We start from the raw sequence: 16,345 nt of genomic DNA on the forward strand, positions 1-16,345 counted from the left end.
TGCATTCCAGGACAATTCTGACCGTTGCTTGTGCATTGAAGGCTACGTCAAAAACGCAACTGACGATTGCATAAGAATCGAAGACTGTCCCAATATCGAGCTAGAGTCTGCAAAAGAATTCGATGATAATTCCAACGATGAGAAAGATGCAGACGCCATACTCAGTGCTAACGAATGGCTCAGAGAACTATTTGGTGATAGATATGAAAATCAAACTTCAGTACAAACCGTTGAATAATAATCAATCAATTTATTACATTAATTTTGATTCTTATTATATCAGCTGTAAAAATTTATTGCAGTCTCGTATGTTGTTTATCGTTGTTTTGTGTTTTTCAATGTAAAAGTTTTAAAGTTTTACTTTTAAAATAAATGAATTAATCATTAAAAAAAATTTTTTAATCTTGCCGGTAATCTATATTATTAAGAGTAAGAAAAATTTCGTCTCTAGGATAGTCATATAATAAAATCGGTTTTTTTTAGTAAAATTTAGTGTCATTGCAAAGGTCTTGACTTTAATTTATGCCTTTTCAACGTTTCATATCATTCTCACCGATAGTCAATTTATGATGATAAGTATTTAGACTGCATCCGAAAATGCTTTATCTCTAGATACATAATTAAGAAATTACCTTGAATCTTATGACATATTGACAGTTTCAAAGATATAAGCTCGTTCCGATGTTACACTCATCAAGACCTTTCATTCGAGTACCCACATCAATTTTTCATATATTTAAACTCAACATACTTATTCTACCGATAAATACCGAAGTCTAGTTCGAAGATAAGCTTAATCGGTCGAGTAATTTAGAAATGCCGAGATTTAAAAATTTTCAAAATTTTGAAAATTTATTTTTCTTCACTTTCTTGCTTGAATAACTTTTGAATGGGATAACTTATTGAATCTCTGTAAATTGCATTTGGAAGCTCTTTAAATAAGCTTCAATTCGAGTACTATATCTTGTGTATAGTCTCAAAATTATGTCCCATTCTACTATGCCAATTATGAAATTTGCTGTTGCACTAGTGTTTTTTTTTTCAACTTCCCGCTAAGAAAATTGAAAATTATTTTTTTTTTTTTTGTATATAATCCGAGTAGTTTTTTTCTATTCATTATAAAATTTACTTGCATTCCGGTTGCCGAATGGCCTTTTTCTAATAAAGTCTGATAGTTTTGTGTTAGACTTATCCTTGGAATATCACCGTCGAGTTAAAATATTTCAAATAATATTATACAATAATTAAATACTACTTGTTTTTATTCTACTTAAAAAAAAAATCAGCACTTGTGTACAATTTCGTATGGCTTGTTATGAGTTGATATAAGTTGATCTGGTTATATATCGCTCTATCAGACTGTATATGAAAATAAAAACTCAATTCTTATTCAATTTTTTTTTTAATAGTATATTTTCTATAAATATTTTTTCAAAATAAATAATAGATATGCGCGTTAGAAAATAAAAAAATGATTTTATTCTACGACTTTAAGCTTCACTCTTTTGTAAGGAGAAAATTCAGCGGTTATGTGCCCTCTGTCGGCAATTTTCATTGCTAATTTTGGTCAAAAAATTATTCTTGCAGTAATTGGAAAAAATAGACCTGGAAAAAATATTGAAGTTATGAAAAATTCATATTATTTCATTAGTTAGTTAGTTATTTATTTTTATGCCAAGGCTATAATGGTCGAATGGCAAATACCAAATTACATATTTAATAATATACAGTACAATAAAAATATTCATTATTAGTTTAATTACTTATTTTAGTACTTAAGTATTATTATTATTTCAGTATTGATTTATTGAGTTTTAATTCTTTATTTGTAAATTTATATTATGATTTAACTGAGATGATAACTTAAGACAACGTCTGAGCTTACTCACAAAATTAAATTTACAATACCCTAATTTGTTGTTAACAATTTATATTTTTTAATTATTTCATACAATTTTCTAATAATCTTAAGTCTTAAATGATGAATAACTATCATTATATTTTATAATGATTTACTTAGTATTAGTGGACAATAATTTAGATATCTAATTTAAACAAGTAGTCAAATAACCTATTCTTAAATGCTTCAAGACTAGTTGCATTTATTATTTCATTTGGCAGTTCTTCCCAGAGACGAATTGCAGTAACAATAAAAGAAGTCTCATAATAAGTTGTACAAAAATTTGGCATTTTAAAGTTAATGTTGTTTTTCTTTATTGCTAATCTTTCTGATCTTCTTATATCCGTATCTTCAATGAACAATCCACGCAGATAACTGGGTTTACCAACAAGTAATAATTTATAAAAATAACAGCCTAAGAAATAGATACGACGACTCTTGATGCTAAGCCAACCTAGTTCACGCCTATAAGGTGTTATGTGTTCGTCACGTTTTAAATTATAAATAAATCGGATAGATGAATTTAGGGAACGTTGTAATTTTTTGTCATTTTCAAAATTTGAGTTTGTTAACAATATAGAACAATAATCGACAAGAGGTAAGAGGTAAGTATAGCTGACACTAATAATCTTTTGATATCGGTCGTGTAAATGCTCTTTCTTAATTTAAGACTATATAATGCTGAATTTATTTTACTGATTGTTTTTGACGTATGAAGATTCCAAGACAGTGTATTTGTAATGTGAAGTCCCAGACACTTGGCCGACTCTGTAAAGGGAATTGCTATACCATTAACAACAATAGGTGGTAAAAAGTTATGTTGAATATTTTTTAATTTTCCACTCGAGCCTAAGAGCATAGCTTTTGTTTTTGTTACATTGATTTCTAGACCATTGTTTTTAGCCCAATCAGCAACAGCTTGAGCATCAGTAGTTATTTGTCTGATTGCATCGTATAACTGATAATAATGAAAGTGTAGATAAATGTACTTGTCATCTGCAAATAGTCCGTGTCTTGAATATATGAGCCGTTTTGCAACTGAATTCATGACCAACAGAAACAGAATGGGTCCTAAGACTGAGCCTTGAGGTACACCAGACGTAGTTTTTAAGAATTCAGTTGGTAAACCATCATCATTCAAGACTGCTTGACTTCTATTCGTTAAGTATGAGAAAAACCAGCTTATAGTTTTGACGGAAAATCCAAGCTCTATCAAAGTGCTCAATATTACTCTCGGGTTTACATAATCAAATGCTTTTGTTAAATCAAAGAGAACTAATAGTGTTAGTTTGCCAGTATCCATACTACTACTACTACTATTAATATCATTTATAAGTTTTAATAAAGCAGATTGTGTGCCATGATGCTTACGGAAGCCTGATTGAAATTCATCTAAATACTCATTATCCTCAAGATAATTTACTAGCTGATTTGCAATAATTTTCTTAAACACTTTACTTAAGTGGGACGTGTTTGCTATTGGGCGAGTATCTGATAATGAGCGTGGTGGTGTAATTTTATTTATAGGGATGATAAATATTCTTTTCCAAACCGATGGAAAGACACCTGTTTCTAAAGATTGATTAAAAAGAGCGGTGAGAAATAAAGATATTTGGGAGAAAAAATTTTTTAACCATCTAAGGTCTATACCATCGGGACTTTGATCTTTTGATTTTTTTACGGTAATGTGTAGTGCTTTTGTAACATCAACGATGTCTATTTTTTACCAATTAAACGTGGTTTGTACATTACTGAAGTATAAGACAGGTAATGCATTTAGGAATTCAAGATCACAGGATGGATGCTTTCGAACGATATTTGTAAAATATTCATTTAGTTCCACCGGATCAAAATGATTCAAGGGAGTGGATGATGTATTTTTTACAAGACCAAGATGTTTGAGGTTGCTCCACACACTAGTACCACATGGTAAATTGATGAGAGAATTTTAAGGTAGTTTTCCCGGGTATGATTTAGCTCGCGTTTTAACTCTTTTCTCTTAGCTTTAAAAAGTATTAACAAATTTGTATCATTTAATCTCTTTGCACGCTTATATAACGCGTTTCGTTTCTTACATTTATTTTTTAACTTTTTAGTTAACCACGGGTTTGGGGATTTAGTGACTTTGCGTATTCTCAAGGGTGCAAATTCGTCTAGTGATGCTAAAACATTATTTATAAAAATATTAAGTAGTTGATTTGGGTCATCATTTTCTAACGAATCCACACCAATGTTTAGAGAGCACATGAGTGAGTTAGCTAGATCATTACTATTTTTATCAAAGAAGGAACGAAATTTTATTTGTTATCCACAACGCTTCGGTAAATCAAGTAAATATTCACAGAATAAATAATCATGACCATTTATAAATGGCTGAATTGATTTAAAATATTCTCCCTGTTTACATTTATTATCCATAAGAATTACATCTAACCAAGTGTCATTGTTATTGACATGATGTGTCGCTCCATATGGAACACAATGAAGTGATTGTTCTGATATATAAGTTTTTAGGTGGTTTGAAACGTAAGAAGAACTAAGCAAATCACAGTTTAAATCCCCTGTAATAATAAAGTTCTTAAACTGGATTGCGTATTTGTTAAAAATATCAAAAAATTCATGTAAGAGATTGCCTGCTGGTCTTCGATAAATGACAGATAGTAGTAGATGGACACCAGGCGGCGAGATAATATCGAGTATGAGATATTCAGGTTGATTTAGATGGTCAGAAATGGAAACGTAAAGAACTTTTGCCTTCAAGGAGTTATGAACCAGACAAGCACCCCCCCCCCCCCCCCACCTTTCATGAGTCGTCCAGTGTCTGGGTGACTTAAATTCCGATCTCTTCTAAAAATAATAAAGTCTTTAAGGTTAAATACAGATTCATCATAATTATCTTTAAGCCAAGTTTCAGTCAATGTAATATAATGTGAGGTTGAATTTCAGCAACTAAACTTAAAAATTCTGCTATGTGACTATTTAGACTATTTATATTTAAACTTAACAACTTTAAAGACAGCAATTTTTGAATTTGAGGCTCAGTTAAATCAATAAAACGTTAATCAAGATTGTTTAGATCTGCTTCAGAGCGAATTTTGATTTTTTCAGAAGAATCATCTTTTTTTACAAAAACAAAACCATCTCGCACCCATACATATTTAGATTTCAAATCATTTGCTTTGTTTTTTACAATCAGTAATAATTTATAAGTTTCAGGATGTAGAAATTTATTAAGAAAAATGTTACCTCTATAAGAATCACCGACAATAGTTGAAAAGACTTTTTTGATAGGTAAGATTTTTAATTTACGTCTGGATTCTATGATAAAATCACGGATTTGAGGTGACTTAAGTTTAAGTACATAAGAATACGAGATAGGTTTATTTCTATCATTATTTATATTAGCATTTCTGTCACTACTAGTAGAATTTGATTTCTTATCTATTTTACGTATACTTAATATATCTTGTTTCAAATTAGTAATGTTTAGCACTTCGAAAACTTTATCAGCAATGTCTGAAGGTGATAATTCCGTTGCCACTGGTTCTGGAACGCCGGAGATGATTAGTTCTAATGTTTGTTGAACGACGGTCGAGGAAGTCATCAATATCTGCGACGTTATTGCCGCAATTTTTCCAGATAAAGCTTGCGAATTTGCTATAGTTTCATCTTTAAGCTTTTCAACTTTGGATTTCAATTCTTTTATTGTTTTTGAATTTTTAGTTAAATCCGAGGTTAATTTGTCTACTTGGTCTTTTGTCTCAGATTGTTTATCATGCAAATCATCAAGACGCTTATTTATATTATCAAACTTTGTAGATAATTCATTGAATTTCTTTGTAATATTAGGTACTTCAGAAAGCGACTGAGAATGAGTAGACAAGGTTTTCATCAAAAGTGTTAATTTTTCATCTGTTGATTTATTAAACCAACCATCCGGTAATTCATTTTACGACTCGTTATTTATTGCTTCAGGATTTGGTATTGTTTGTTTTGCTGATTCAGACATTGTAAGTGTATATAGATGAAGTTGAAGAATCAAATACTGAGTCACTAGCAGGTGATAGGAAAATGCTGGTGAAGTAGGAGAGGATGCACTTGGCTTTTGATTTGTTTTTGAGACTAACGCTGGAGAATTTTCTGATGATTTGGTGATTTAAAGCTTGAAGTTGGAGAATTATTTGAATTCACAGATTTAAGAGAGGCAAGACGATTGTTTTTTATCTGTGAATTTGAGTCAAGCCGTTTCAATAAGTATCCAAACTTATCTCTACAACAACAATCTGATAGTAGTTTGTTTTTGATGAAATCACGCAAACAACTTGGGTGAAATGATTTTCCGCATGTATCACAGGTAAATGGAGTTCTTACACTGTTCTTACATTTAAAGCACTGATCAGAAAGTACTGACATAACAATTTGACAGTTTAAAACGAAACACTCACTTCAGTAGGAAAGTTTTGCTTGTTTATGTAACTGTTGACATAATGATGACTTGTAGTTTGTTTACAATTTAGTGTAAGGCTGATTTGACAGCTACACTGGTGAGAAATTAATATGTGACACTCACACTATTTAGTCACTAATACAGTAATGTATAACATGAAATTATAGTTTACACAGAATATCAACATCAACTGTTGACTATGGACAAAATGGTAAAACATAACCTCATATCACTCACAACAATTTTCACAATGTAAGAAATGCAGATATATTAATTATTCAATGATAGAAGGCCTTGATTAATATCTCTAATTATAGAGTAATTTTTTATACACAAGATAATATTTAATGCACTTTAGCTACTTACATTATTATGAGGTTCTAAATAAAAATTCAGAGAGCACTAGATTTAACGTGTTACTATTAGTACTGTATACTTGGATATTCATTAAAATTATTATAAAATAAAAATTATAATAATCATAATTGTATCACACCCACAATTTTCCTGAAAAACAAGCACCCCAGAAAGATCGCTCCATTTTTGTTACAAAAATATCATTATTACCATAATTTTGATTTTGTAATAATTTTAATGAAATAATATGAAAATTTTTATTTGTTATAAATATTGTTGTGTTTATCAAACTATCAATTGGTAATCATAATGATAATTATATTAAAAAAAGATTGTCAATGTACTTGTTTAAATTTGACGACTTTTTAGACATTATTGAGAGCTTGATAAAAAACAAATGATTGTTTAAATTGATTAACATTATTTTTTCCAATTACCCGTGATCTTGATCATATTGATATTTATTAATTTATTTTTTAGATATTTGTATTGAGTTTTTGATTTTACATGAAAATTGTTAATTGTTTATTTGTTTATAAATACATAGGTGCCTGTACTGATAGAAGGATTTTTTGTATTAAAAAATATTTGTTTATAGTTAACAAATCATTTGTTAGAGACTACTTTTTAATATTAATAAACAAATATTTCTTAGTATTTAAAATGATTTGTTTGTATTCAATAAATCTGATATTGATTTATTAAATATTAATAAATATTTTTAAATACTAAAAAATATTTGTTAATGACTACTAAGTGGTTTCTAATAAATGATTTGTTAAATATTAACAAATATTATAGACTATAAACAAATCCTTCTATCAGTGTGATGATGTCAGAATAAAACTGACGAAACGTCGCATGTTGAAATAAATTAAACAAAAAACATAACATTATTTTGGTCGACAACATCCTGATTTAAATTAATTATAGAAAAATTTTAATTACAATATTTTATTAACTCATTTGTTTTTTATTTTAAAGGGATTGAAGCGATTCCAAATTACAAATGTGATACGAATGAATATTACAATTATAAAGACGGTGGTGATACAACATGTCAAGATCCCGATGACTCGAGTTTTGACGTAAGTAAAAATACTAATGGATGTCATTGTCGTCCTGGTTTCGTAAGAAACGAACACTATCAGTGTGTAAAACTCGAAGAATGTCCAGAAGTAACTAACGAGCCTACAAGTAATGCCGAGGATTCTTACAATATCGATCCGAATAATCCACAAACAACGAAACTGCTGAGAGAAGTTTTTGGAACGCTTAATGATTGGTACGCTGAAAAGAACCAGGATCAAGTTGACGACGAGTACCCCACACTAAAAAAAGACACCCAGAAAGTCCTTAGCGAGCCCAGGGACTCTGGGTATGTGAATCACCACACCGATCTTGACCTCGATGACCCAGAAACTCAAAGAATTCTTCAGCAAATCTTCGGGCCGAATAATTTTAATACTCATTAATACACCTCCTCAGGGCTCTGATGAAGTAAATTGTAGAATTGAGCTTGATACTTCCCAAAATTAATTTTATTTTATCTAAATAAATGTAAGATAATGAATACGTATCAATTATCGTTGAAAAATTGTATGATTTATTTCTTTAATTAAAGTTGTTGCTCAATATTAAATAAAACTTCTACGCACTAAATTAATGAGTAATCGTTCATAAAACTTATTTAATAATGTTTAAAAAATTATTTCTGAAAAAACCCTTTTAGTAGATTTCATAGAAATCTAACTATTGCATTAATCCTCATGACGGAACTTTTGAAAAATTTTGCTATCTTCCGACTCAGCTCGTTAATCGGATTCAGAAAATGCATATGGTTCATAAGTTTATATTATATACATACATATATATATATATATATATATATATATAACGCGACTTGTCAGAACGATAGTGCACGGAAAAAAGAAAACTCGAAAAATTACAGTATATAATGCAACGTGGCGCTTCGTGATGAGAACTGGAAAAATTACAGTTTCAAATGTAATTATTACTGATTTTATAAAAATTACATTATAAAATGTAATATTTGCATTGAAAGCTCTGAATAATAAATTAAGAAATTGAATTTAGAAAAATGCTATTTCAAACTGTAATTTTTCTAGTTTTAATTACGACGGGACCGATTTTAAATTTTATACTGTAATTTTTCGAGTTTTCTTTTTTCCGTGTAATGTTCTACCAAAACCAAACATGCGTTACCATCTATCTTATTGCGTTATACCTATATAAATTGACGTCTGTATTTTTTTATAGTTTATAATTATCAAACAATAATCAATATTAATCATGACTATGATTAGTTCGGTTCTTCTACTTGTGTTATGTTACAATAATAACGTTCTTTCCCATACATGTGTTGGTATGCTCGTCAAAATTAAAAGACGTCAGCTAATTAGATATCTCTAGTAATCTATTTTAAGTACACAAGAATTGTAATAAATTTTTAAAAATTTTTTACAGATAACGTAAGTTAGTCATTCGACAGCGTAATCATTATATTATTGTTATGATTATTGGAACCTATATAATGAAACAATAATCCCAGTATGCTTTAGTAATATTAAAAATGTTGTCTTCAAATGATAAAATTATTTTTCTCACTGCGGTATTTTGTTTCGCATGTAAGTACTTACATAGTGATTTTTGATCTTTAATTTGGAAAAAACTATTTTACTTTATATATGAAAATTTTTTTATTTTCCTATGAGTACTAATTTATTTTTTAAATCAAATTTTTAGAAGTTTTTAAATTAAAAAAATCATTTTTCTGTTTAATTTTATAGAGAAGTTTCGTATTTTAAAATAAATTTAAAAGTAATAAATAAATTCAAGGGCGGAATTTTTTTTTTAATTTTAAAATTAAGTTTTTGAACGCTATTTCATTGAAATCATATATTCAAAAAATGCTGGAGCTGTAATTTAATCTTCTTTGTTATTTTGAAGGTTTATCTGTTCTGTGCGTATGTCACGAATATACTGCAATTATTTTTTTATTTCACATCAATATAAAAAGAGTGTCAAGTGAAAAACTTTTGGATCTTATGCCGGATTAGACCTAATAAAATTATCGTAGACCCTCCATTTTGTAAAATAAAAAAAATTATGTTAAAATTCTTCAAAATTTCACGGAAAAAATAAAAATCAAAAAATTACATTATTTATTTATTTTATTTATTCATTTAGAAAATTACATGATAAATAGTAATAAGTGTCTCGTCGTATTTAAAACTATAAGAATTACAGTTCGAAGTAACATTTTTCTAAATTCAAACTTTGAATGTTAATTTTAAGAGCATTCAATGTAATATTTAAATTTTACACTGTAATTCTTACAAAATCTGTAATAATTGTAATCTAAATATATGTAATTTTTCCAATTTTTTACACGAAGCGCCACATTACATTATATAATGTAATTTTTTTATTTTTCTTTTTTCCGTGTATATGATTATTTTATCATTTCGACATTCTAATTAGCAAATTATCTAACTCTATTTTAGAAAATCGTCCATTTCTATGAAAAATCAATTAGTTCAAAATTTATTATCACTTTAAAAAATAATTTAATATCTATATCGAGGTATAATATTTTGGTTTGGATCATTAAAATAATTTATATTTAGACTATTGCTACATTAAAATGTTAAAAAATCATCCTGTAAAAAATAAGGAGTTAGACCAATTGCTGATTAGACCGTCGATTTGTAAAAATACTTATAAAAATGACTTGGTTAAATCCGTCTAAAAATGGATTTGACTCTTGAAAGTGTACTTGAAATAAATAAACAGAGTCACTAATAATTACAACAATTTTAGAGATTTAAAAAAATTTTTTAAAACAATATTCTTAAAGGGATCGAAGCAATACCAACCGGAGATGTCCATAAATACTACTTCAACTCAAAATTCAGAAAAATAACTTCATACGATTGTCCTGCAAATTCATCTTTTACAAAAATACCACAAGTTTGTGTACCTTCTTGCGACGATCCAGATCCTACTTGGTGTTTCAGAGTAAGAAATTTTCATTTTTAACTTAATAAAATAAAATCAATTAATGGTTCACTAACATTTTTTGCATTCCAGGACAATATGAGCCACTGCATGTGCATTGAAGGCTACGTCAAAAACGCAACTGACGATTGCATAAGAATCGAAGACTGTCCCAATATCAAGCTAAAGTCTGCAGAAGCATTGGATGATAATTCCAACGATGAGAAAGATGCGCCGGAACCCAAACTACCGGAGATTGAGGATGTAACCGACCAACTCAGTCGTGACGAATGGATAAAGAGCCTCGAAGATATGCTTTATGATCTCTATAAAAATCAAACTTCAGTACAAACCGTTGAATAATAATCAATCAATTTATTACATTAATTTTTATTCTTATTATATCAGCTGTAAAAATTTATTGGAGTCTCGTATGTTGTTTATCGTTGTTTTGTGTTTTTCAATGTAAAAGTTTTAAAGTTTTACTTTTAAAATAAATGAATTAATCATTAAAAAAAAATTTTTAATCTTGCCGGTAATCTATATTATTAAGAGTAAGAAAAATTTTGTCTTTAGGATAGTCATATAATAAAATTAAACGATCAAGCGAGCCCGCCGAAGGCGGGCGAAGCTCGATCACAATTATACGTAGCGTCTCGTTCGAAGATGATTAATTAATTGATTACTTGTAGTACTGCTAAGTACGTGTCAACTACACAACTTTTAGAGTTTGAATTTGAAAACTATTCGCGCCCTTACTCCTATTGCGCGGCGCGCGCTCTAGCGGATTCATAATTTTAGAGTGTTCTCCCCGTTCTCTTACTTAATGTTATCACTTTCCTTAAGATGATTACTGGGTTAAAATTCCTGTGGGATAGCCTTTTTTGGGAGGGTGGTAATCATCTTCGAACGAGACGCTACGTATAATTGTGATCGAGCTTCGCCCGCCTTCGGCGGGCTCGCTTGATCGTTTAATTATACTAAGCGTCTCGTTCTCGATGATTAATTAATTGATTACTTGTAGATTTTTAGAGTTTGTGATAACATTTACTGTTAATTATACATCTGATATTATCTTTAATTTGTTAAAGATCTTGCAAAAACATCATCGGCCTCTTGGATCGGTCGATTATAAAAATCTCCAAATACACGAGATTGTCTGGACCATCCGGCAGTCCTTCTAATGGTATCGACATCTACACCTTTGTTGTATGCCTTGGACACAGCAGCGTGTTTCGCACTGTAGGCACTGAAGGTCTCGGTATTTACTCCGGCTTTCTTGAGAAGCGCCTTTATCCAGTGCCCGATCGTTTGAGCCCCTGCTGGCTTGTAGGGCTTAATAGTCGTAATGAACAGCCGGTCCGAACTACCTCGTAGTTTTTCAGTTCGCTTTAAATAGTATAGGATAGCCGATGCTACGCAAACTTTCTGTCTCTCTTTAAAGAAAGGTATTGAAAGCAGTGGTTGTTCCTTTCCTGGTTTTGAGGTCTTTATTAAATCTGGAATCTTAATATTTAATCCGGAAGTGGATCTTTTTATATTTTCAATCTTTATCAAGGCTAATGTCTGCATTCTATGTGCGGTTATGAGGATAAGGAGTGTTGCTACAATCTCCGCCAGTTCTCTCAATTTTAATTTGTTAAGGTCTTCCACCTGTTCAATATAACTCAGGACCTGATCAGTGTCCCAGATCTCTGAGTATTTTGGACGGGATGGTCTCTGTTTGAACGATCCCTTGATGAATCTTGATATTAACGCATCTTTTGAAAGGTAGTTTTTTGATATAAGAGAGATAGCTGCTCTCATATTGTTGAGAGTTCCGTATTTTGCGCCATCTTTAAAACGAGCTGTAAGAAAACTTATAACATCGGTATTTTTGGGTTCAAAAACGTTAATGTTGTTTTCCTGTGCGAAGCTCATCCATTTCTTCAAGGCTCCTTCATACTGTTTCACCGTTGACTCCGTCAGTGAGCTCAGCATTATTTCTATTGACTCTTCTTTAATACCTCTGATTATGAACGCTTGCCGGATAATTTCCCGACCGCTAGTGAAAGTTTGCTGGCTAGGGGATGCGATTCCTGCCTAGAAGGAGATAATAGTAATGTTAACAGTGGTTTAAAAATTAGTGGTGGTTCACTGAGCAGGGACGTGAATAACGGGTACCATGGCTGTGCCTCCCATAAAGGAACAACTATGATACCTACTGCTTTATCGTTGATTATCTTTCTCAGAGTGGGCAAAATTAAAGCAAAAGGAGGGAAAGCATAGAAATATTCTTTTCTCCAAGAAATCGTAAATGCATCTATCGATTCTGCTTCTGGGTCTGGATAACGAGAACAAAATCTTAAGCATTTCTTATTAATGCGTGAGGCGAAGAGATCAATTGACGGTGAACCGAAGACATTCAGGATTGTCTGAAAGGCTTTGTGAGATAACTCCCATTCTGTATCCATATTTTTCACTCTGGATGCCGTGTCTGCTTCGACATTAAGTTTCGAAGGAATATACGATGCTACCGGCCAGATTCTTCTAGCCTCACACCATCGCCAAATTTCCCTAGCTAATTCTGAAAGTACTATATATTTAATCCCTCCTGCTTTGTTAATATAAGCAATAGCTGTCGTATTATCTATGCGAAGGAGAACTTCACAACCGTGTAGTTCCCCAGCAAAACATTTCAGTGCGAAAAAGGCTGCTAACAGTTCTAGGTAATTTATATGGAATTTTCGATCTTCTAGGTTCCAGAAACCCTGTGTGACTACACCATTCGACTCGGCCCCCCAACCAGTCCCGGAAGCATCTGAGGTTATCACTAATCTATACTCATGGGACTTTATTCTACTGCTTGCTGTCCTTATGTTGTCTTTCCACCAACCAATATCTTCTAAAGTATTATCATTTAAGGTTATATATCCGTCAAAACTATTATTGTTCATCAGAAGGGCCAACCACTTTGCTCTTTCCAATCTCTTGCAATATATTCTCCCGTATTCAACTCCCGGTATACACGCTACTAGCACCCCAATCAATTGAGCGATACCTCTTATTTTATAGCACTTGTCCCTCGCGATAGACTCCAACATTCTCTTAACTTGGTTTCTTTTTTCAATTGTAGCTTCTACACGATATTTTTTGGAGTCTAAAATAAAACCTAGATACTTGCATCTTTTACTTGGGATGGTAGAGCTTTTCCTATAGTTAATGATAAAACCTAGACTTTCTAATAATTTTATAGTCTCTTGTACGTTATTTTTACATTCTTCGTAGTCTTTGCCTATACATAAAAAATCATCTAGGTATACGACCGATAAGAAACCTTGAGATCTAAGTCTATTAACCACTGGCTTCATCAATTTTGTGAAAGTATAGGGACAGGAGCACAACCCAAATGGAAGACATGTGAATTCATAGAGCTGGCCCTTAAACCTGAATCTAAGGTATTTTCTACTAGACTTTTTAACCCTTACTAATAGATATGCATCCTCCAAATCTAAATTTGCCATAAACGCATCCTTATCAATAAGATTCCTTGCGGATCTTAAATCTTCCATCTTGAAGTGCTCCGTCTCTATAAATTCATTCAGTTTCTTTAAATTAATAATAAATCGATCTGACCCGTCTGATTTAGGAATTAAAAAATATGTCGAGATAAACTGATCCTCAACTGCTGCACAAGCCTGAATAGCTTGTTTTTGTAGCAGTTTATCGATAGCCCTATGGATTCTTACTTCATCACTACCAGCCCCCGTCTGTTCTCCAGGTTCTACGAGTTGAAAAGGTTGGGTCTTAAAGGGAATATCATAACCCCTGATACAATCAACGATAAATTTGTCATTCGATATATTTTCCCACTGCTCAGTAAAATAACTAAGCCTGCCTGCTAAGGCCTTTACCTCTTGTCTTTCCTCACCCGTAGTCGCCTTTATTTCTTGTTCCTCTCCATGCTTGATTTCTGCGACGATTTCGATGTTCCCGTATATGCTCTCTGCCTGTATCTCGGGTTCGATATGTGTTTTCTTTGATGGTAGGAGCCCACCTGCTTGAATTTTGCAGGTGGGCCTCTTAAGTTTCCCTGGGACGAGTTTTTAAGAGTTAGTTTCTTAAAAGCTGATTTTTCCGGAGGTTTTAAGGTTGCCGCCGCCTTAACAATGGCTTTCGCATCCTTAACTTGCTCGTTCAACTTCTGGCCATAAAGCCATTCATCAGAAATGCTTGCCTCTAATGTTGGTTTTATGTCTTTGTCAAGTGTCGGAGTGATGAAAGATTTTCTGGCTACCGATTGTTGGTGAAAAACCTCGCATAAAATCTTTCCTGTGTCCCAAAGATTTTTCACTAGATGGATCAGATCAATATTTTCTGATGAGCTGTCTGATAATTGTGAGACAGTTGAGCTTAGTGATGCTATCGCTGCACCTACACAGTTTTGTGTCTCGGTAAAGTGATCATCGCGTTTTTTGGCGATGTCACCGAGGTGTCGTTGTACTTCTAGATTGACTTTTGGGGCTTCAGTCCTGAGTTCTCCATCTCTAGGGTATTTTTTCAAAAGAGCTTTTCTTACCTCGTCGCTTATACCTTTTGACATCCAAACTTCCCACCATTTTTTGAGATTGTCATTCGCCTTAACTGGAGCGTTTGAAACCGGAATTTCTTCGCCCAGCACTTCCCGCAGTTCATCATCAAGCTCATAATCCTCCGCAGGAACTTCTCCGTCCTCTAGGAGATCGATCTCATTATCATTCTGTTCTTTAGTCACATCAACCTCCTCTGGAGGTATCTGTGTACCCCGTGCCTTATTGGCTGATGACATTTCAGTGGTGATTTCATCATCTGTAATAGTCAGAAAAATGTAAGGAAAAAAAAAAGAACCTTTTTTTTTTTTTTTTTTTTTTCATACTGGTGTTTCAATATCAAGAATTATTTATTTTTTCTTTGATAAGCATTTCTTTCGTTTGGAAATTAATGCTCTCAGTATAATGTATTAACGTTCGTATAGAACTAGGTTTTTCGTGTGGAAATAACCTATATGATACTTCGTATGGAAGACACATATTTTTTTTTTTTTTTTTTTTTTATATTTTCCCAAGTATCAACACTCACCTTTTTTTGATTCAACGGGTTTTAATATTAAATCCTGTAATGTCTGTTGTGACTTAACTAAGTCTTGTACACTTTTTGTTAGTGTTTCAATCTGCTGTTGCATCTGTCTCTTTGATAACCTAGATGTCCCACGTTCGACAGAATGTGATCGTGAACGACTTCTGGACTTTGAAGATCCTCCCGAACGAGAACGGTGACGTTTCCTGGATTTTCCCATGTTAAATTAAAATTCTTTATTTATTTTTCAAAGTTTATTTAACAATTTTTCAATGAGCGAATCTAACTCGCGTCTGTTGTTGTTGACACAACAAAACAATATGAATCCGCTAGAGCGCGCGCCGCACAATAGGAGTAAGGGCGCGAATAGTTTTCAAATTCAAACTCTAAAAGTTGTGTAGTTGACACGTACTTAGCAGTACTACAAGTAATCAATTAATTAATCATCGAGAACGAGACGCTTAGTATAATCAGTTTTTTTAGTAAAATTTAGTGTCATTGCAAAGGTCTTGACTTTAATTTATGCC

The 16,345-nt window shown here is 31.8% G+C and overlaps 4 protein-coding genes across 4 annotated transcripts in view; 2 read left to right on the forward strand and 2 right to left on the reverse strand.

Annotated features, from left to right (window-relative positions):
* The window catches only part of LOC123264863 (serine protease inhibitor swm-1-like), a 141,541-nt gene that overhangs the window by 102,679 nt on the left and 22,517 nt on the right, over positions 1-16,345 (forward strand). The gene's annotated exons all lie outside the window — the stretch shown is intronic.
* Positions 2,469-6,313, reverse strand: LOC123265327. The gene is made up of 4 exons (XM_044729024.1): positions 6,283-6,313; positions 5,147-5,812; positions 3,976-4,062; positions 2,469-3,277 (listed from the first exon to the last, which is right to left on the reverse strand). The coding sequence occupies exons 1-4, from the start codon at positions 6,311-6,313 to the stop codon at positions 2,469-2,471; spliced, it is 1,593 nt and encodes a 530-aa protein (XP_044584959.1).
* On the forward strand, positions 10,479-11,131 carry LOC123265328. The gene is made up of 3 exons (XM_044729025.1): positions 10,479-10,521; positions 10,585-10,745; positions 10,818-11,131. Exons 1-3 carry the CDS (start codon positions 10,479-10,481, stop codon positions 11,085-11,087), a joined length of 474 nt encoding a protein of 157 aa, XP_044584960.1. The 3' UTR covers positions 11,088-11,131.
* On the reverse strand, positions 11,802-16,038 carry LOC123265329. The gene is made up of 4 exons (XM_044729026.1): positions 15,822-16,038; positions 14,761-15,551; positions 12,929-14,713; positions 11,802-12,806 (listed from the first exon to the last, which is right to left on the reverse strand). Exons 1-4 carry the CDS (start codon positions 16,036-16,038, stop codon positions 11,802-11,804), a joined length of 3,798 nt encoding a protein of 1,265 aa, XP_044584961.1.

The sequence above is a fragment of the Cotesia glomerata genome, linkage group LG5 (assembly GCF_020080835.1).
Source record: "Cotesia glomerata isolate CgM1 linkage group LG5, MPM_Cglom_v2.3, whole genome shotgun sequence".
In the NCBI taxonomy this organism is placed as follows: domain Eukaryota; kingdom Metazoa; phylum Arthropoda; class Insecta; order Hymenoptera; family Braconidae; genus Cotesia; species Cotesia glomerata.